The following is a 23,989-nucleotide window of genomic DNA, read 5'->3' as shown; positions in this document are numbered from 1 at the left end:
CAAATAGTGTAATGCTACAAGATGGGGCCATGATCCTTAGAATCATACAATGCAGCAGGATGCCAAAGGAAAAAAAATAGTCAAATTAAAGCTCAATCTACGGAAATCATGAATGCTGCTTACCATAAGGGCAGACTATTTGTCTCGGGGAGCTACACAACATCTTACCCGAAAGACAAGAAGATAGAAAGGCCGGAGGCTGGATGGTTCTGTTGGAGGGCTGTGAGATCCCAACAGATTGTCGACAACAGATTGTTGCGAAAAATGAGTGTCATCGCAATTAGTCTGCATCATTAGAAAAGGAAGAGCAGTTCACAGTCACATCATTATCCCCTCCGATGCTGCAAGTAAACATCCACTATTAACCCCTAGTAACAGGCGCATACAGTATGTGCAGGAGAAGGGTATGTGTAGATATTCAGTATGTTGTGTTCTGTTACGTTACATAGGCTTTTGGATATTCTGCATATTTACATTTGGCTAAATAAAGCTCAACTTTAAACAGCATGCAGCACTGGAACACATATCAGCAGTTCACCACTACATGATTTATTGTAGCCTTAATGGATTCAATCAATAGTCTCAGCTTTTTTCCCATTTTAAGGCCCTTGTCTACTCTGTTGCTTTCCGTTTTCTTTTGCCTTTGACTCATCATCTTCCCCCGTCTGTCCCCTCGAGCACTAGCTGGAGATGAACTGCTACTCTCTGGTAGCTCCAGCCATGCTGAGAGAGAGGAGCAGAGTGGTGACAGATAACAACCAGGGGAACGGGTGATAGTTTAAACTGCCTCTTTCACGTGGTCACCTGCTTCCTTTCTCTGTCCTTCTCATTTTCTCTCCCTCTGACTGAAACTGTCCTCCCTCTTTTTTTGTTTGTCCCCCTCCTGTTCTTCCATCACTGCTCTTTGAAACCTGGCAGAGAAGAGATGGAGGCAGGGATAGATAAAGAGAGATATCAATTTCAGTCATGGCTCATGGTGATGTGCAGTATTAGAGAGAAATTGAGCGATAGCAGGAAAGAGAGAGCAAACTCAATAGTATTAGGGTTACTTAATTGTAGACTGGGTTGTCTTTCGTGCTTCACTACGCTGAGACATATTACCCTCAATGTCAGTAATGGCTCAATGGCTGATAAACAACCCGTGTGTGTTTATGTGTGTGTCGCAGTGAATATCTTACTGTGTTATCCTGAGTTGTACTGCCGCCGTATCGCTGCTGATGGATGCAGGGATGAAGATGAGATTTGAAATGCTTCGGTAGATTTAGAAATTAGCTGTTTGGTCAACGGCATAATGTAGTTTGGTGGCTTCCCTCATGTTTAATTATCACCTGGGAGTGTAAATACATGAACATCAGCAAGAAGGGTGCGGTGTTGGCGATATTTATTGGGATTTCTGGTAAAGACGTGTAAAAAGCCTTGAAATAAATAGATTTTTAACACAAGTGCGTTTATTCAGAGGGAAAAGGTTTGGGGATATTTTTAAAACAAAATTCCTTGGGCCACATCCTTTTCTGTAGGAATGAGGTTGAACAACTAACCCTGGGGTTCCACTGAACGTGGAAGTGTCGCAGGAGTGACACAGGCACCCTATTTCACCGGGAGTGATTCAGAGTAGGGGTGGGCGATATGAAGAAAATCGAATATCCCGATATCTTTGGGCTATATCACAATACACGATATATATATTGCGATATGTTCAAATAACCTTGAATAACAAATGTTTTTAGCCAAATAGTGCCTAAAGTTGCATTGGTATATCTCATATTAACATTTCAATTTTTTATTTTTGAAAAAATGTTTGCAAAATAAAAATGAATTTTAAATGTTTTATTTTTATTTTTATTCTTTTTTAACCACAGCTGCACATAGAAGCTTTTCACAAATTACAACATTGTCTCATTAAAGGCCTTTAATGGTCAACACTGGACCTTAAAAAACAGAACGTCCAAACGGCCAAAAGGAACACCAAGGAAAAATCTGACACAAAAAACACCTGAAATAAAAAGTATTATAAAAAGGTGACAATCCCAAAAACAAAAGCTTGTATTGTAACTCTAAAATCAACTGACCAGTCGCAGCTACATATTCAGAGCATCTCAAAAATATTTCCGTTGCTCTTTAGGTGCTGGGAAATTTTAAACAAAGTTATATGGAATTTAGCAAAAGAAGACGCCAGTTTCAACAGTTTTATGGCTAGTTTATTTAAAGTTCCCTTCGGTGTGTGTGTGTGTGCGCAGAGTTTACAAGAGTTTTCATTTTGCACTGGATGACGTTTTAGGTGGAACAAATTTGTGCTACTGCTACCTTTTGTGGCAATGGTGTTACGGCATGTTTTGCAAATTGCCGGGTTTTGTTCGACATCCTTCCACTGCCTGAGAAGCTCGCTGTCGCCATACTTCTCACTGTCTCGTCAACGTTAAGTAAGCGCATGGGTTTGTTGTAGTGTGCACGCGGCAGAGCGCTTTCAGGTTTGGAGGAGGAGCGAGTGATGCATTCACAGCATGTGGGAAAAACTAAACTCACATGGCAAAAAACAGCGGCTCAATCTTGCCATGAAAATTTACACACGATGGTCACGATAAAGTCATTTTCAATATCGCAGTGAGGAAAACTTGAGATACATCAAGTATACTCGATATATCGCCCACCCCTAATCCAGAGCGGAGCGCCAATGCGTGGTTGGACTCGGGTCACGCAGGGATTGCATCATCGTGCTACGGTAGTGTACTTGTAAGCTTTAAGTAAAATTCAAACCGTCGTCCATGAAGTCAAGTATCAAGTGAGATTCTCTGGTGACTTGGTGCTGGTAAAGATGTATTGGTGTTACGATACGATCCCAAGTCTGCACATGGTGTCTTTTCCTTCTACTTTGCTTTTTATCAACTGAATTCCAGCCTTAACAATTCACTCTGCTGTAGATTGATGTAGAGTCAGTACAGCAAGCGGCAAAAATTGAAAAGCTGCGTATTTTAGAGAAGCGGCGAGTGCCGGAAATACGCTGTGATGTGCTGGGTGGAACCAGTCTGACTTACTGGAGTTGCAGCAATGAGCTGCCAGGCGCAGCTGCACCGCGCAGATTCTGATCAAACAGATGTTATAGCAGCCACTATGTGTGCGTCGATATGTTGGTTCGGCTGCGGGCTGGGCACCTCTTGCTTTTGTCACAGCTGGCATGTCCCACCTTCAACCATAATACATTAAACGATTGATATGGGAGCAGGACAAGATAGATTCTCATGTGTTTGTGAACGCACAAATACCACGAGAATTCAGCTTGCAGGCAAGGTTATAGCCTAGTGGTCAATGGCTAAAATAAATGCTCTCTGTGTCATATCTATGCTATAGGGTAGCAGAAGTCAGAAATGACTAATTAGAAGTATTTTAAAGTTGGTCAAACTTAAAAATTATCATTTTGTAAAAAAAGTTCTGCCACATTTATTATTTGATTCTTCGAGGTCTATGAGGTCATATACGACCTCACATAGTATGTTGTACATATTCGCGTGTATCTTTTGATCCATAAAAACTATCAACTTACTTTCTTTGCATCCAAAATGTGAGATATCAGCCTTTCCGCTGATATCATTTACATCCCGTGTAGCGAGCGGGTGTAAATCAGTGTCCAATGGTAGCATGCGTCTTGGTGATACAGCGCATGGCTCTCCAATCAGAGCGCAGAATGGCCATCCCAAAGAGTATTACACTACAAGACATTAACGTGCTTCGACCAGACACGCTAGCATGAATTTGTAACACGCTATAAAAGGCTATAACTGAGACAGACCATGTCAAACTCAAATTTCTAGCTGTAATTTTTCTTTTGATAAAATCATTTTAGGTTGTACTGAGAGTTCCTTTGTTGCTTTCTTTTTCACACATTTGGCTTAAAAAAGAAATGGCCCCTATAATATTATTATAAGTCAATTAGTTTTACTTCATTTAGTTTGACTGGCCTGTGTAAGATATTGTATGGATTTTACACGTGAAGTTGCTATATGTGAAGTACCGCAAGTTGCATAAGATAACCCCCCCCCCCCCCCCCCCTCATCATCATTTGTAATAGTGATGTGCCAGAGGTATGCACAAAGCATCGGGGGAACAATTGCCAGTGCCCTGTTCTCCAAGGGAGGATCCCAGCAAGCGTGGATCCCATGGGAGGAGCAAGTGTGTGCTCTGTTTGACCAAGCACAAAAAAAGTATTTTTGTGATGTCCCCCTGTGCCTGATAGCTGATAGAAACACTTTTTTGACTACCATCAGCATTAGGTAGAGACTTACATAAAAAGAAGTGCCTTTTTTTTGCTTTTGGAGAATAAACATATTTGTAAAAATTCTACAAATGAAAAACTGTGCACATTCTTCATGTAGACTATATTTCAGCTGCATTTCAGCTTGTGCATTGGTGTTTGATGTGTGTTTATCAATAAAATGATGTAAGGATAAATTCCACCTAAAATCATATATTTTATTACATTCTTATGAGCATTCCACAATTTTTATATTATGAAAATTCAGCTTATCCACGAAAAAAGGATGTATACCACTTCACTAAAACTTTTAAGATGGTGTTATAACATCACGGTTAAAGGTCATATGCCTTGCTATTGTTAAGGTAAGTGTGCCACTGCTGCGTGAGTGGAAACCCTGAATAAATAATAATAATTTGAGTACATGTAACTCATATTTAAGGTAAAAATAAAATTCTAGGGTTAGATTAAGCTTATGTATTGATAGATACATTTTTTTTAAGGCTTTTTACACATTCACTGGGGCTCCCAATAAATGTGTCCGGCACCATCGTAGAAACAACTCCACAATGTTTGGGAGGATAGATGGAGGTTGAGGACAGTTTTTAATCCCCCCGAAACTATATATCAAAGTGTTCTGTTTTCAGGATTTATGAGTGAGTGGGCAGTAATATTTGCACCGTCTCCCCTTTCTGCCTCCTTCCTTCTCTCTTCTTTCTAACTAAAAGACATGACCAACCATCTCTGCTTTCCTGTCTCCTAGAGTATGCTCCACCATCCGTCTCTCTCGCTATCTGGCCCCTTTCTTTCCAACCTTTTCCCTATCTTCTTCTCACAATGCATTTAAATGGGGTATTTAGAGATTCCGGCTGTTCTCCCCTCTTTACTCCAGCTCTGAGGTAACCTCAATCCCTCAACAACGCTTTAAACCAGGAAAATGCCCCAGCTGCGCCAGAAATAGGTCCAAGGAGAATTCTGCCAAAAAAAAAAAAAAAAAAAAATACACACAAGGAACAAGGTGATATTTATGAGAGAGGAAAAAAATGGTCCCATTCCATTCTATTTCTAAGCATAGGTTTATGCTGCATTGCTAAACTATCCCACAAGATGGCCAAATGGTGTCCATGCTACTTCTTTATGAGACTCGGTGGAGTCTCTGCACATGTTGCTGCCCTTGAGAACCCACTGAACAAAATGTGCCATCTGTTAGTTAAATGGCTGTCCACACCGAAACGTGGTGTCGTTAATCTGATGTATTCCCAGGTGTTAGCTAGTTACATTGTTTACATTGATATTTGCTGCAGTAGCACGGAAGATTTGGTAAGAAAAAGTAACTTTCACGCTAAACAATGCTAGGCTTTTTTTTTGCTCTTACCAGCCGGTGATGGTATATGTTTTTCTTTTTGTTAATCAAAATCATGCCAAGACAATTCATTGAGACAGTACATTTGCATTAACAAGATACACCAGGATTCTATTTTTACATTTCTCTTTCCTGTCTGTCTGATAAAATGAAGAACTATGGCTATGAAAGACTAGATGGGAATGTTTTTAGTTAAAAACAACAGAAGGTGATAAGTGACAAATTTGATATTACAAGCGTGTTGCTTAGCTTTGAACAATTACCATATAATTGAAGTATTTCTAAAAGGAAAACAAAACTTTTTTAACCTACTAAATTCAGGTAGATTTTCTAAGTATTTGAAACACTGGTTTCTGCCATGCTGAGGTGAATTTCCTCTGCATCTTTGTACACCTGTTTTTATTGTGAGGAACAGCTTCAACATGCGCAGAGTAAATGGGAGAATAACCTGAAGCTTCCTGTTTGGTCGGCTTGAGAGGGTTGGGACTCTATCAAACTCACCACAGGGTAAACCAGTCAAGCTTTCTGCTGCACCTACACTTAATCAGGCTCTATTTAAAATCCCTCAAAAGCCCGCTTCAAACTCTAGACAGTTGGCGTTCAGCATGGGAAGCAAATGTTACCAATGATGTTGGAAGAATATGTGCCTAGATCTCAATTTATTACCGTTCATTTTAAAAATTTTACACTGCAGTTGGCATTTTTTGGGTTTGACATTTAAACCATATGTCCTTCCTAGCACAAGGTTTCTTGGAATTAGTCAGCCATGCAAAATTTCACAGAAAATGTTCATCAGGTTAGCTGTATTCCAAGTATGTAGCTTCCTTGACATGTAAAAAAATTATTAACTGAGATGTAGAATCAAAGGCATTTATTAGAATAAGTATTCAAAACCTTATTCTTCTCCACAAATTTTGTTAGAGCAGTGTTTGTAGCCAGACAAATGTTTTAATTATAGTTTCTGATCTAAAGATGAAATTAGACTTTGTTTTAGAGCGTTTCTTTATTAAAAGCAGCATCCTGCTTATAATGCCTGGCACCATTGTCCATGGCTGGCAGCTGTGTATTTTGTGGCGCCTGATAAAAGGAGAAAGCAAGTGTTTATCAGGCTGATAACTGTTGGCACCCGGTGGTAGTTGTGTTTGTTAGACTGCTTTTTAGAAAGCAAGGAGGTCCAAGTGGCTGGAGAAAGCGGAGGAGGAGCTTTTCTCCTGGTGTTTCATCTGCAGTGATTGGGTTGAGGAATAAAGGAGATTTTTCTTGAGACAGTCCGGAAATGGCTTCTGTTTTTGCAACAAAAAAAAAAGAAAGGTACACTACTGTATTCATACAGACACGTATATTCAAAGAAAACCTTTCAGGTCTCCTTAATATATATATTTTTTCCCATAGCTTATGCTTTTTATGAAACTTACACAACATTTGGTCAGCTTTTGTATTTTGAGTGGGATGTTCCCTTTTACGTTATTATTTTTCCTTTTTACGTCTTTCATATAAATCAAGCAATATGTTGACCTTTAGCATTTCCTTCTGTAAGTCACTCTCATTCAAAATGTATATTATAGATACACTACCATTTTCTTATACCAGTTAGTTATTAGATTTTTTATTCCCTTGAATTAAAACCCTTATTTAACCACTTTTTGAAAACCCCTGAAAGTGTGTCATTTTATTATTTTTCAATTGGTTATACCCAAAATGCCAGTTCTGTACCACTAAAACTGGCATTTAAGTTGATAGAATTGAGCGCAAGTTAATACTGACATTCTTGAAAGCAAATTGGAAAAAACAGATTGACACACTATTGGTTTTAGGTATTTAAGATGGAAAAACCTATGCTGGTATAGTCTTAAATTGTACCAAATGAGAATAAAAAAATCTGAATAGTTTAAAAATGCTTACCCTAAAATAATAACATACAAATGATCAGCAGCATAGCAACATATATTTACCCGTTGGATAATATAAAAACAAAGAAAATGCATAACTTTGGTGCTAATATGGACTGCCAACCTGTCCAGCGTGTACATTGCCTCTTGCCCAATGACCGCTGGAGAGTGCTACAGACAATGGATGGATGGATGGCTTTGGCATAATTATCGGTCCAAAAGTGAAGAAACTTAATTCAATTTTGCTTGCTTAATGAATGCATGGGGGCAGGACTGAAGTAAAGAGGGCAGATAAGAAGTACCAGAGATGAGGAGACATTAAGTAAACCGACTGAATTTATGTAGCGCTTTTCTACTCATATCGACCACAGCAAAAGTTTTACTAGAACCATATTCACCTCGTTACTAACACATCCATACAGCAATGTACACATCTGTAGGCAACTCAGGGTTAAATGCCTTGTCCATGGACACGTTAATATGTGACAGGAGGTAGCTGGAATCAAACCCACAACTTATTAAGTGTAAAGACGACTACTCTTACCACACTGAGCCACAGTCACAGCAAGTAATCTCTTTATAACATTGTTCAAAAGCAATATACTGTAAAAGGAAAAATCCTGAAACAATAACTGGTAAATAAGAAATGAGAAAAATCATGAGTCTTCAGTGTCTTTTTTTAACTATTATTAACATCAATAAAATATTACAGAATGTTAAAAAGAGTCGTTTCAATCTGCTGAATGCAACTTTGTAAAAACCAGCAAATATATACGCACGATGACACTTAACATAAAAAAAAAACATAACCTTTAATCAATATTAATTTATTTATGTCATAGGCTGAGATAAATTCCCCTTGTTCTATCTTCAATTAACCTCTAAATTATTGTTGTTGTTGCTGATGGGCAAACTCACTTCAGAATTTTTGCTGCTGCAATGTGGTTCATTAAAAAGCAGAGAAATTAAAATGTTTCAGGTAAACAAACCAGGAATAACTGCTTAAAATAACTGGTCACATTAGCCTTTAATTAATCCAAATGGCACTTTTTGCTTACTGATTTTTAATCTGAATTTGATTTATTTAGTACTAAATAAGCACAAACGCCATATAAAACAACAAATAAATGCAAAAATGTGTTTGGAGTAACAGCTTACAGTAGAGAGAAGGAAACTGATGCAAACCATCACAGCAAGTCCAAAACGCCTTGGACTGTTGCAGATTGAGGGCATACTATGCACATTGATGTTTTTTGTGAATGTGAATTATATCTTACCTAGCCTTGGGTCATACTGTCTCATTTGAACTTCTTCCACACAGTCTGCGGGGAACCAACCAGTTCTTCCTTTGACAGTGCCTTCCCAGAAACCTCCTTCACCTATACTTAGTACTGATACAGAGAGAAAGTGAAGGGAGTCATTACTATTACTGTAAAAAAAAAAAAAAAAAAAAAAAAAAAAAGAACATGCTCATGTGACACTGTGAGACTGTAAAGGCTTTAAAATATTGGAAATGCCAAAGGACAGGAGGGACCATAGAGCAGAGTGACGTACAAAACATTTTATGATATTATTCATAAAGCATACTTATGAACGTGCAAAGTGAGAGGGGGAATTGACAAGAAAGACAGTTTTTGTTTCATTATTACACACATGACATTGGTGCAAAGAAAGAAAGATACATGGATATTTATCACCTGGGTTTGAATATCAATAGAGTACTGCATAGTTTGTAAAAACATGGCCATATTGCAATGGTGTTCAAAATTTTATCTTCTGCTATTGATCCACTGAACAACACACTAAAAGTGACATGAGTGACACTTAAAAAAATAAATTAAAAAATGACATGAGGCTACTGGAAATGACCATCGCCTTGTGTCCTGCACAAAATCCTACCCCCTGAAGGGGAAAAGACAAAAAAATAAGAAAATATTGTGTACAACATCAAGTTCTTTATGTCTCTGAATGTTTAGATGGACCTCTTTTTTTGTATGTCGCAGGGCTACTGGGATGAATAATGTGGATATCAGAGGTGTCAACCCGTCTGTCCGTATGATTCAATAGAATTGACTTTTTGAAGTATCTTGAAATGACATGTGCTGTGACAAACAGAACTGAACTGAGTTTTTCAGCTGGAGGGCCTGTTGTATCATATTCTAGCAATTTAAAATGTTTAATACTCAAAATGTGTATATATGTGGGATAAAACGCCATATTCACAGATATATAAGCACTATAACAAAAAAAAGTTTACATTGTCACTGTAATCTGAGCAAAATTTATTAATGTTACCGCATGAAATTACGTCGGCTGAGGCTACTAGCTGTACCAATTCACCTGTTCAGCTGATCTTGAGTCTGCAAGAACTGTTTTCACTTCAAGATCATGGGCATAATGTATAAAAGTGTGCCACCCTCATAATAAAGTCTTGAAACTTGCGGCACATAGATGTGTAAAACCATGCATAGATGTGTCCCCGCAAATAATAAATATGTGTGTGCGGTATATATAAGTTCACTTGTATCTTGGGCCACCTCGCCCCTAAATACATATGCAAGTATAAATACCTGAAATGTACCCACCGCTCGTCCAAACAACCATGACAACGGCATGGTCAGACAGTCAGAGAGACACCTCGAGGGATATTTGTAATTAATTACAGCAAACCAACAGCTTATTGAGTGACATCAGCGGCTCATTAAATAAACTGACGGACGAGGAAGTCCGTCCCCCACACCCACTTTGTGAAGTACTTTAAATCTTGAAAACGAGTCAGGATGTTATATGGAACAATTACATAGACGTCAGCTATACCTTGCCCTTATTAAATTCACAACAAAAACTATTGTAATGAGACTATTACATCTATAATTATTATGACAGTTTAGCAGGATCCTGAGTTGAGCAGGATTATAGCAATGCGAGTGCAGTCATGGCTTAGATTATATTTGGAAATCAGGTATTCGCTGCAAATGAGCCAAGGTTAAGGGCAAAGATAGTCAACTACAGGCCTCCAGGGCCAGTGTCCTGCAGATTTTATATGTATCTCTGCTTCAACACACCTGAGTCAAATAATCAGGTCACTTGCAGGACTCTGGAGAACTTGACTCCATACTGGTGAGGTAAGTCAGCCATTTGTTTCAGTTGTGTTGGGTGTAGCACACGTCTCGCCCAATGACCGCTGAAGATAGGCACCCTTTGGTTTCCTTCGACACTGCTGGTTCATCTGCTCAATCTTTGTCCCGTGTAATTCTGCCCTCAATTTGTTCCCCTCACCGTCCTGGTTTGTTTTTGGATTTAAAAGGTTTCATAATCTTTACCTCACATTCTTGGATTATTGGACCTTGGTCTTGGTTTCTTATGTGTTATTAAACATATTGTATGTGTTATTAATGTGTTATTTATCGTAATTTTTGCTCCACCTATGCCCCCATTTTGCATCTACTTGGATCCTCCACAACCACCACTCCTTTTTATGACAGAATGACTGCGAAGAACCCTGTTTAAAGAAATCAGCACTATCTTTCTAAGTAATGCCTACTGTATTTGTCATGTTGTGAACATGGTGATCTAATGAGAGTAAGCAAGTGTGGAAGTAATGGTCCCAGTATTAAGTAATAAGTCATATAAAGAGACCTGTTCGCATTTTTTATTTTCTTGACAACAGATGGTTTCAGATTATCCAAGTTCATAAAAGCACCGTCAGATATTTAAAAGTAGAGGGAAAAAGTGAAAGAAAAACCATGTGTGTTTTTGAAAGAAGTCTGTGAAAGACACCAACATAGTTGGAAGGAGAAAAGAGATGCCCACTAACTTCCGCTGTGATAATTAGAGATGAATGTATAGTTGATATTGATCTTCCCTGCAGGGCTGAGCCAGCACGCTAATTTCTACAGCACTCATCTATTATCCCACCAAAGCTAACAGACACACCAGCGCACGCACACACATGCAGACTCCTCAGAGATCATCGGCTGGAACCGCGGCTTTGCCTGAGCGAGCCCTTCTTCCAAACTGGTTGCTAGGATACGCCAGTACGATATTGCAGCCGGCAGTCAGCCCACTAAATGATGTACTCCACTTCCTCCAACTATATTCCACTCTTGCATGGGGACATGTTGTGGTGATGTAATCTGGAGCCCTATGAAAGACAGCCAGTGGTACTACTAAATGTTAGAATATTCTGCGTTCGGTGTTTCCGCAGTGTTTCAAACTCTTACACAAGTTTTTTTTTTTTTTTTTAACTCTGATAAGCACGTTTGACTTCATCTATATCCTCTTCACTAACACACAAGAAGAGGTCAGTTCAAAATATACTAGTTAGAAAAAAGGTTAAATCATTACTTGGAAGCAAGATTTCCCCAAGTTTCTCTCAGCTATAGATATCTAACTAATAGATATTAGTTATTCTAAGAAAATAGGTCAACACCTTACATTTGAACTGCTCTAACACTTCAGAAAAAAAGATAAATCCATTTTCAAGTTCCTTAATTTATTGATTCTCATTATGTTACTGCATGCTAACCCTTCCATTGCTTGTCACCCCGGACTGGACAACGACTACTTGAAATAGGAGAGAAGTCTATGAAAGGGATTAAACGGTGTTAATTGATTGCCTAGAATAAAATAAAAATTATACAGATGACTTCCCCCCCCCCCAACAGTGGTCTCGCCCTTACAAAACTTGGTATCACGAGAGGACCCGCAGTCTATTTTCTGTCATGGAAAAACTTCTTTCTTTTTACTCAACACACCCTCTGTCCCCTGTCTCCTTCTCAATGTTTCAAACGATTTCCCATTTGCTGTCTCATTCTCCCTGTTTGTCAGCGAGCCTGTCTATACTGTAGTGAGGTCTCTACAGCAGACAGGTGCCAGCTGTGCTCTCTTTTCCCACTGGCAAGGATGAAAGAAAAGGTAAGACCTCAGATTGATCTTTAAAGCTGCCCTGGTTTAGTTCACTTACTTCCAGATCCACCATTTTGTTTCAGTGATCTGACACCTATGCCTCACAACATGTGAATCACTGAGTATTTCAGAATGTTAGACAATTGCACTGCATTGTGCATAAAAATGTTCTGATGTACACATTTTGCACATAACAGGGTTGTAGGGAACGGTTCTATGAAAAGATCAATGCAAAATTTTGTGAATTGTTTCGAAGTGGAGTACAACGATATGCAGTTTTCTAATTTGTTTTAAAAGTAAAAATCTGAAAAGTGTGGGGTGCATTTGTATTCAGCCCCACTTAATCAATTTCTTTGCAGAAATACCTTATGTTGCAAAAACAGTCTTTTGGGGTATGCCTCTACAAGCTTAACACATTTAAAGACTAACCGTTTTCCCATTTCTCCTTGCAACATTGAAGAAACCCAATCAGACTGTGTGGAGAGTGCCTGGAAACATCCATTTTCAGGTTCTCTTTCAGATTCTCAATTGGATTAAGGGTTCAAACTTACTCGAGTCATTCTAACACATGAATATACAGTTATCTAATATATTTGGTCACTGACAGAAGTTTGACTTTTTTTTTTTAAATAAACAATAAACAAAACATTTCATCAAAGAAGAACATGTCTAGATGACCTACTCAACTTTTAAAAAATATTTCTACCTGGATTATTGTGATGCATCAGGACGCTGCATCAGAAGGATGACAAGAAGAAGTATGGAGAAGGCATGGAACAGCTCATGGAACAGAGTATGATGATTTGGGGATGCACAGCTACCGTTGGCACTAGGACACTGGTGTTTATTAATGTTCGGACAAGACAGAAGCAGCTGAATGAGGAGTTCAGAGATGTAGTCTCCTCAAATCCAACTGAACAGAGCCAAATTGATAGGGTGGTGTTTCATAATACAGATGGAAAGAGACCCAAAACATACAGCCAAAGCGACCCACGAGTTAATTAAAGGAAAGAAGTGGAAGATTCTCGACAGGCCAAGTCAGTCACCTGATCTTAACCCAATCGAGCATGTATTTCACTTGATAACGATTATACTTCGGACAGAAAGGCCCATTAACAAACAGCAACTGAAAGCTGCAGTAAAGGAATGGCAGAGCATTAAAAAGGAGTGAATCCAGTCTGGTTATGTCCATGAGTTAAAGACTTCAGACTGCCATTGCCAGAAAAGGATTTTTAACCAAGGATATTAGCTTTTTATCTACCCAAGCACAATTGAAAAAGCAACAAAAAACGACCTGCAAGAAGACAATTGTCCCTGCCTTGACCAGGACGTCTTCCAGTACCGGTCTGTTTTGCTGTTTGCCATAACATTGTAATGGGCTTTGTAAATCCCATCACAAAGAGCAGATTTAAAGAGGATATTGTAAAACATAGCAGCATGTGTTTTTTTCCCTGTCCAACCAGACAGCCTTGAATATGAGCCACAGTTGCACACAGAATTCGTCAAAGCTAGTTTTGCAAAAGTGCGAAGAGTTTTTGCAGCAGTTACGAAGAACATTATGTCACAACACGTGCCAGCACATCCTGAATTAAGCTCTTGGATTCATAAGAGAAATTGGTTACATCTTTATAAGTGTCCTCCTTTTATTGCAAGGTTTTTCTGGGTTTAGCTAGATTACAGTTCATTAATTCTGACAATCAACACCTCAGCTGGACACATGCTTTTACAGCACAGCCGGCCTCTGAGCCATAATCAACACCACAGGTCAACTAGAGAGAACAAGATCCCATTAATTGAGACTGAGACAGAGTCACACATGAACACCATGCTGCACACTTAGACTGGGAATTTATCTAATCAGAAATCACAGTCTAGACCGTCACATCCATGTGACCTCAGTTATAATGAATGGAGATGTTAATGCGTGTGTATTTCCTGGCTCTTAGATTAGAGCATTCCTACACATTTATCATGACAAAACAACAAAAAAAAACCCAACAAAAAAACAAAAAAAACAAGCCTTTTCAGAATTGAAGCTCTGTCTACACAAACATGTAATTATAGGAAAACACATTTTCTACTGCATTTTAGTATTTTTGTTCTTCAAACTGTATTGAAATAATGTAGAATAGACAAGCGAAACAATGGGAAATTGCCAAAGTAGCGTCCGACTTTCTACGTTAACACTATCTCTATCTGTGCTACATGGAGCAATTAAACGTTTAAAAGAAGTTTTTCTATCTGTATTCCTCATTCCTGGCTCTGTTGACATTACACTTTAGACATGTAATGAAATTGTGACGCTCAACAAAGAAAACCCATGCCCCACCAGTTTTGGAAGAATATTTAGCCCAACACCACTTCATCCTTGCTCTGCATGCTCTTTCTTTTAACGTTGAGGTCATTAATTTAGAGGTTATTGCTTCTTCGTGGAGCAAGACGACTATATCACTGATTTGGTTAGAATTTGAGTCTGCGTGCTGGGAGATGATTTACAAATAGCAAAAATATGTATTGAGGGAATTTGGTTGTTTGGGCTCTGTTTCAGTCAGTCAGTTTTAGAAAGCCCAATTTTCTTTAAAAAAAAATGGAACTTGAAGCTTACAGCTCCAGTGAAGTTTCAGTCACGAAAATAAAAACCTGTGATTTACAGCAATACCACCTTAACTGATTATTTTGTCACAGTGCTTAAACATACTTTGCGTAAAAAATCAAATCTTCAAACAACGTGTAAATGTAGCAAGCCTTAAACCAATTTCAGGGAAACCCTTCAAGCACAAGGAGAGTTCTGTTTGAGTTTCAACCCTGTTGACAATCAGTCAACGCCTGCGTAAATGGGGTTACACTCTGAATCAGAAGGAAAACCACGTTCTAAGTCACAGGATGCCTAATAATCCAAAGATTATTGAACAAAGCCTGCTAGTTGTGTCCTGAAGGATTTGCAGGTACACACACACAACCACTAAATCCACACACACACACACCCAGCAGCATCAGCAACAGATTGTCTGCTTATTTCAATACTGCCATCCCTGTATGTCAGAGTCGGGACAGTGTTCTGCTTATCATCCCTTAAGTGTAACTATGCTAATTAAGGCAAAGTACTTCCACGTTAGTTCACTAAATGTGAGGTATTGTCCATGTGAACATTTGTGCATGTGAACATTTAAAAAGGGTAATCAGGCTTTTCACGTTGCTTTTCAGACTCAAAAGAGAATCAGAATCAGTTTTACTGGCCAAGATTGTGTGCCCAAGCAAGGTTTCAAGAGCTCACAGCGTACAGAAATTAAATAGGAATATATAAGCTTTAGAGGAAATAAAATAACACAACTGGTTTCGCACTCTTGCTATCTTCGGTCTTCTGCTTTTGATCTGGAATTTGTTAAATAGGTCTGCTTTCAGTTACTCAAATGTTGTAAATGAACCAATTAGAAACTTTTAAACTACAAGGCTTTCCAAAATTAATAAAAAGGCATCTAATACTAACAAAAGTTGTGAGAAATAAAAAAAATCTCTCTCATTATTCTTGCATTTAGCATGGCACAAAAACTTTTTAATCCTACATTATGTAAAACAGAAAGTTTAGTTTGATTTAGCGTCGGCGGTGGGAACACAACGTCTTGTGCCTCTTTATACAAGGCATGAAAATATGTGTTTTGGACTGAATGTGGAGGATTTGTGACCCGACTGACATGTGCGACTTCAACTGGCACCGAGTATCTGTCGTTTGTTTACTATCCCACTGACGACAGAAGCGCTTGGCTGAATTTTAGAGAAGACCACCATCTGCTCACATCAGCCAAACATATCAAAGTTGTTTGAATTTGTGTTTGATGAAGCAGATAAATAAACCACAAATACAGGTAAAACCGCCAAGCATTTTTGAAGGCAGGAAAATAAACTGCACCAGCCAAGACAATATTTTTGATCTCATTCCAGGCTAGCTCCTTTCAGCTCCCTAAAGGGAAATTTCAAAGCTAAAAGATCTACAGACATAACTAAAGACAGATGCAGGTAAGCCCAGGCAAAGCATTACAAAGAGGAAATCCGTTCTTTAGTGATGTCTGTTTAGTAAAATGGCAGCCCTCCTGAGGATTTCCAGAATAATGACGTAATTTTCTGTACTCAAAAATACTAAAACTTTGTTTGACTGCTGGTCTTTGTGTAGAGCATCTGTTCAGCAAACCCCACTCCTACCTCGCACACGCACATCCTTGTTTAACCTCTTAAGACCAGGGCTTTTTTTGTCTAAACATTGGCTTTTTGATACCTGAAAATGATCGTTTTACCTTCAAGCTTAAATTTTTCTTTCCCCTGACATATCTGTTAATGAGGTTGACAATTGATCAGACCTAAACGGTTGAAGAGAAACTTTTTCAGCCTTTTGTCAGGTGTCTAAAAGCCCACGTTTGAACTAAAATTATTGCGTCTTAAGACGTTAATATACATAATGAGGACCATGCTTTGTCTTCCATAGAGTTCCATTCATCTTCAACCCTTTCTATGTCCTAACTCTGACCCTCACCTTTACATATTTATACCTAAACATAACCTAAACCAATATTGACACCTTAGTACTAAACCTAACTACAGTGGCGGCTGGCCTCCTATGGGCCAGCCGCCACTCGAGCGCTGCCCTCCCTAGATGTGGAGAGGAAAAGTCAAAATATATATATAGATTTTAAAAGTGTTATTAATGTCAGTTTTTACTTAATAGTACGGCTACATGTAATAAGAATTATTAAAACACTTCTACTAATTGACTCTACCAATTGACTCTCATTTAACAGTGCATTTCCACCAACAGAACGTATCATTTCTCTTCTTCTACACTTTTGGGGCTGTCACTCAAGGAGCCCCACAAGTGTAGCGAAATAACCAATCGTATGCTGTTGCTAGGGAAAATTTATAAATATTTGGCCAATCAGCATCACCAAAATGAATGGCTTTGGGGCTCCTGGAGTCTTTGCCCCTGCTACACAGTGATAGGTGTATAGACCAGTTCACGGGTGACGTCACGAGCCACGTCCGCGCTACATCCGGGTCACTGTTTTCGCTTACCACCGTAACAAAACGGGTGAACTTGAGCGTACTTTTAGTTTATTTTTGGAATCTAAACAATGCCTACGACTTGTTGTGCTCCCGGTTGCACACAGAGGCATTCCAAATCGTTGGATGTATGTTTCTTTCAATTACCAAAGGACGAAGAAAGAAGAAAGAAATGGATAGTTTAATGAAAAGGATGCAGGCAGACAATCCCAATCGACTGTGGGAGCCATCATACCACGACAGAATTTGCAGTCTACACTTCATCTCTGGTAAATACAACTTAATTTTGCACTAGTCATTGTTCTACTTAAATCATTATATAAATAAAAAATTAGGATATATATTCAAGTCAAGACGTAAACGTTCGTTTCGTAATAATATACGTACATGTACAATGTATGCAAACCCGCTGGTATGAGTCTGTGAAAAGAATTAATAAGACAAAAACACCAAAATAATCCTTTGTGAACAATGTTTTTTTATTAATTAAATGCTTATTGTGGAATCGTAGTAATTTTCCGACTTTTAATTTAAATGCATGTACTGAGTTAGGCAGGGAAATCTATTGACCAGCCCCGCCAAGATTTTTTTTCACCAGCCGCCACTGACTAACTTCTACCCCAGAATAAAAGTGAGGACCGATAAAAGGTCCTCACGTTATATCAAAGTCCTCACTTTAGTAGTAAAATGAGCAAAAAGTGAACTCGCTCAGCTGCAAGTACAAGGACACACGCACACACACACACACACAAATTTGTATTCGCACACCACAAATTAAAACATGATCTTGTGTGGGAGTAATGTTGTTGGCCTAGGCTGTTTTATGTAAGTATAATATGATTTTGTGGGAAACACCGTTCTAACTGACAGGGTTTTTGCCATTGTTGATTGTTTAACGTCTCACTGGGACACTAATGGAAACAATGGAAAAAAACTAACCACAAAGCACGATTAGAAAACACGGTATCATTACAGAGGGCTTCGGGGAACGAGGCACAAGAAAAAAGCCTGACAGAAAGAGGCTTTGACAAAGAGAGAGGACAGAAAGCAGGACACAGACAGAAACTGACAAAAGGGAACAGCAATCTTTGAACAGGCACATACTCATTCATGACTTATCAAGAAGTCTTCCGTCTGCAGAAAAGTTGAGAACAGTATTTAATTTTATTTATTTTTTGCAGTGTGCCTGATGCTTCTCCATCTTGCCCTTGGTTAAGGCAGTCACGACTCCCGGTCTAAAAATAGAATCGGTGAGGATGCAGAGCTATTTATACTCTTCACACGCCCTGCCGGCATGCTTCAGTGCCCCCCTGTACGTACGTGTGTGTGTTTTTGGCTGCATATGTCACCGTAGTAATTAAGCTCATTTTAATTCTCTCTATGCTTTCTTCTACTGCTTTCACCTTAGTCATTGATGCAGTTTTTCTTTTTCATTTAGTCTCCATTTATTTTTACACTGAGAAAACATATACTCACTTAAAGGTAATTATGATCAATTAATAAATCAGAAGGACTAGAAACAGACGTAAGAAGTTGAAGAACCATGTTAATTCCTGACAGCAGTGGAGGGATCAAACTTGCATATTTCCATGCTGGTGCAACCAATAAAAGCTACATCTGTGTTGATGCCAACAGAATTTTACCACTAGTACTGCAATGGAAGTTTAGCAGACAAAAATGCTGCACTCCATATGCCAAAACCCAAATACCTTTTGAAGGTGAAGTGACAGGATATCTTCAACTAGGAACTGCTGCAGGCAAACATGAGAAATGCGATGTACCCCTTATCACATTACGTTTAGGTTAAGGACATGTTGCTACACATTTAATAAATGTCAGCAAATGTTTATTAAGCTCAATCTGGCCTTTAAAAAGTATTGCTCCACTAGGCATTTTCAAACCTCTGACACCGCTTAAGCAAATACCCGGTGGCATACGCTTAATAACTGCAGCCTTTGATCTTGAGAATGACTACAGTAGTGTCTGCACTATTGTGATTATTTTTTAGCTTAATGTCACTGAATTCTTCCGTTTTGTTCCACAGCAGTCTCTCATATTCACTTTCTGGAATGCAGCTACTCAATTTCCACAGATTTACTTCACACATTAGCTGGGAAAACATAACAGTAGGGCTTTGAGGTATGGAAAGCCATTTTGGGTATTAATCACCTGCTTTCTAGCTGCACCTGGTATTAAATAAATGCTATCATAAGCTCCACCTAGAGTTTTTTAAGGCAACTACACACTTGATAAATGCCAGTATATATTTAATAGGTGCCTCCTGCCATTTATTAAAAACCTGGTGGCATGCAGCTAGGAACTCTACCCTGTGTTCTTGGCAGCCAGTTGTTTTTAACAGCTCTCATCTAGTTAGTAAGAAGCTAAATATGACCTTTGAAATGAAACAAAGGAACTGCTTTAAAATATTACAAAAAAGTAGAAGAAGAAAAGAAAAAGCTGGCTCATTTGAAGGCTAATTTAACTAGGTAGAGATGCAGAACACATGAGTTTGGTATCAAAGGCCAAAAGCAGATAAATAATTTGTCAAAAAGATAATATTTTTTAGATTTTAAATAAATCAGGAATAAATACAATAAATCTTTGTAGGTATCGACATACATATTAAATTGTCAATAGCACCTATGTTTGTTTACTTGTTATATGCAATTATTTTTATCTCACTAATAAAGGTAGACTAGACTTGTACTCTAAAGTGAGACCTTTTTTATTTATATTCGGTTGACATTCTAAATACTCAGGCACATAAGACTAAGCCCCATAGGGAGATGGCGATACTCAGACTCGTCTATCCGGAAGTCCAATGTAAAAGTCCAATAGAAGAAGAAAAAGACGGAAGTGTCAATGCGATTGGAGGAGCAATTCTACGAATTGCTCCACCAAAGTTTGACACCATGTCACACGCACTGCCGCCATGCTTCTCTCCACACCTATGTTTTTGTCTGAGAACAAAAAGAAGAAGAATTCCCTTGTTTGTACATGCTAAGTGCACGAGGTTGGGGGAAATCATCTCGCACAAGCTCGTAGCTCTGCTTCAACAGCAAGATGCGCTCACGATCGCTCATGAGGGCCGACTGAATTTCAAACATGTTTGATTTTCATCCGACCATTCGATTCCTGATCGGGAGGTGGTTGTGAGAGGCTAATTGCCCCTCATCCTGTATACTACACGACGCAGGACGCATGATCCCGGTGACACTCGGCCCGATCCAAAAGATTCTCGCATGACTGAAGAATCAACCCAAAAAGGGCAAAAACTTGTAAAGTATATGTCCGGCTTTATACAGGAGTTGTTTTCTGGCATAAAAAGGAAAAATTAATTTAACAAAAAATTATTTGCAAATTGTTTTGGAGGGACATTATTGTTTAGAAAAAATTGTTAATCCAAAAATTAGTTGACAGTTATACAATTTAATAGATCATTACAGGTAGCCCTACATTGCTGTTTTTGAAAACAACATTTCAAAGGATGACAATAAATGCTGGAAAACTTCCTAAACTATTGAAATCATCATCTTAAATTGTCTAGGATTATTATGATGAAATCCATGCAACTACAATTTTGTCAACACTCAGTTGCTGTTACCTGCTTTTTACTTCATGAGCTGTGCTCAACCACACTGCTTTCTGTCTCTTAAGCAATAGACAAAACTCCTTCTACTTATTTATGTTGAAAGGTGAAGAATTAGGAAATATAAAATTACACTTAAAACACAAGAGGCAAGAATTACTTAATGTTAACAAGCCATAAACTGTTAATTAGAAATTATTGTCATGCAAGTTCTAAGAACCTTGGTTTTGGTTGTCAAAATCAGCCTAAATTGATAGAGGCCTCCTTCCAGCTGGCCCACATGGAAAGTTACTACAAATTAATAATTTTTCAGAATTATCTACAGACATAAAGAATAAAACCTGGCAATAGAAGAGGGGAGTAAAGCCAGGCGGTGTACTTTTATCTGCTAATTAAATATTGGGCTAGCAAACATAGCTAAATCCTGCATGGGACTGTGTCATGCTTCCTCTGCACAGAGCAACAACCTGATCTTAAACATAATAGAGACACATAGCCATTACATTACCATCTCCTGGTCACTTTCTCACACTTAAATGATTTAAGGCATAGTTCTTACTCTCTATAAAGTGATAATAGGAAAAGGAAATTACACCTTACAATTCTAGGGTTTTTCTGAATGGGGCGTAATAAAAATCAAGGCATTTATACGTCTAACAATATTTAGATCTAAGTGTACAAAAACACAACAGTCAGTTTATATTTCTCATTATTTATCCAACAAAAGTTAAGGTGAAATAGAAAAGGGAGGTGTAAAAAACTAAGAACACTCCTGCTTCTGTAAGGTTTTTATGGAAGCTAATGTAATGTAATGAAATGTACTTGATTCTTGACAGGTGTGACAGCCTCAATAAAACCAGGAGTTCTGGCAATTTTTTTGGTCTGGAGCATATAGGTGTGTTTAAACACAATGCCTGGTTGGAATGACATCATCTTAACTAGAAAAATAATCATGGCTCCTAAAAACTAGGAAGTGTTACACAGGAATGTCCAGACAATTTGAAGCAGTTGCTAATCCCAAGACTGGATGTCCCAACAAATTCACCCAAAGGTTTGGGCTGTGCAGTGGCTCAGAGAAATAGCCAAAAGGGTAAGAACTTCATCTCATGGACTGCAACTCTTAGCATGCTAATAATATGATAAAATTCACAAAAGAGCAATAAGAAAAATACAAACAAAAGTGTAGCAGTTTGGAAGACTAAGTTTTTACTCTTTAAAATGCAACACAAGAGACATGCAAAGTAGTTTCTGGATAAAGACTCAAAAAATGTCCTTTGGCAAACTCAGATCTAAGTAGTGAAATTTGACAATTATATGGACCATAATATTTTGTAAAAAAAAGCAAACATACAAACAAACATGCTTATCAGGAAGGGTAATGGAGGGGGTGATGACAATATCAGGATAGCTGATTAGGCCAAACTGGGTCATGTAACCATGATCTCAAACACAGCATCAAATGTACAACAAAATGTTTCAAAACTGACGTGCCAGAAATAATCAAGAATGACTGTTCAAAGTTAAGACCCGTTTAAAATCATGTGGCTGGACCTTAAGCAAATTTTGCACAAATATATTTCTGGAAATCGTAATGATCTAAAGCACAATTGGGAAAAAAGAGTGGGTCACTTTCACTGTGAAAAATTACTGCCTTCTATTAACGCTGCTGAATGTGGTTCTACAAACTATTAAATTATAGGGTTTACTTAATTTCTACAAATGGATATTCCATGTTTGTCCTTTTTTTTAATTAAATAACGACACTCTACAATTAGAACCAAATAATTTCAGAACCTGGAAGAACTCACATGATGTCTCATTATAAAAGAAAAAAAAACACCCTAAACTTGAAAAAAGGATGTATACATTTTTAACCTCAGCTGTATGTGACTTCAAAACAGACTTGAAAATATGCATCTGACATAATATCCTAACAGAACTTGTGTGACTTTGTTTTGGATCAAGATCATATTGGTCTAAAAGTCCTCAATCTTATTTTCAACATTAGAATCCCTGAACTGATGCTTAAATTAAACATGTTAAATAGATGTATCTTTATTGTGCTTACAGTATGATATCTTATCGCATAATGACAAAAAGAAATAGCAGAGTATGGAGTTTTTAAAACATCCATCTGCATATCTGGCTGCATATTTGTGTGTGTGTCTATGTGTGTGTGTGTGTGTCTAAAACAAAGTGTGTGAAGGTGAGTGAGAGCATTCCAATAAGCAGAGTGCAGCAATTATTAGATTTGGATCCCTGCAGTCTTTATTAAAGCTCAGCTCAACTCGGTGTAACAGAGAGACAGCAGTGTTGCATCTTTATGAAACAAGACTCGCATAATCACAGACATGCTAGCATATGCTCTCAAGAACACACACACACACAATGTAGAGTACGCGACGCAGTCAGCTATTTACAGCAGTGAACTTATACTGGGTCCAAAATAAAAGAGGTGGAGTGGCAGCTGATGCTCGGGGGAAAGAGGAGGCACTTGTTAGGGGAGGACAGGGCAATGCATGTCAAAACAAGTTAATATTGAAAACAAATACAGGTAAGGGCATTAAGGGGGCGGAAATTAAGCTTGATGAAAAGGCTGAATGTGGACAGAGGGGAAAAAAGGAACAGAGGTGACAAGCAATTAAGAAGGTGATGTGGAAAAGGGCAAGTGGACTCGAGAGAAGAATCAAGTACAGAGCCAATAAATAAAGAAAAGGGTTAGTCACAACGCTCCGATTTAAAGTTATACGAGGGATTTTTGCGTGCTCCTCTTCACAGGACTTCCTTAGCTTAGAAGAGGCTGAGGGAGTGGTGCAGTCTGGCTCATCAGTATTCCACTGAGAGAGAGTCAGAGGGGATGAAAAAAAAGGAGGAATCCTGAAGACTCTACAAATCTTAGAAAAAAAAGCAAGTATGGGAGGAACAAGAAAAGCTTTTTTGTGAAT

The 23,989-nt window shown here is 38.3% G+C and overlaps 1 protein-coding gene across 1 annotated transcript in view; it reads right to left on the bottom strand.

Moving 5' to 3' along the window:
• LOC105920427 (SH3 and multiple ankyrin repeat domains protein 3) overlaps window positions 1-23,989 on the bottom strand; it is a 174,407-nt gene that overhangs the window by 12,781 nt on the left and 137,637 nt on the right. The window contains exon 14 of the mRNA XM_036134898.1: window positions 8,776-8,889. Within this exon, the coding sequence (XP_035990791.1) occupies window positions 8,776-8,889 (114 nt within the window). The remainder of the gene's footprint in view (window positions 1-8,775; window positions 8,890-23,989) is intronic.

This window comes from Fundulus heteroclitus, unplaced genomic scaffold, assembly GCF_011125445.2.
Source record: "Fundulus heteroclitus isolate FHET01 unplaced genomic scaffold, MU-UCD_Fhet_4.1 scaffold_93, whole genome shotgun sequence".
In the NCBI taxonomy this organism is placed as follows: domain Eukaryota; kingdom Metazoa; phylum Chordata; class Actinopteri; order Cyprinodontiformes; family Fundulidae; genus Fundulus; species Fundulus heteroclitus.
This window is presented reverse-complemented; position numbering and strand designations above follow the sequence as displayed.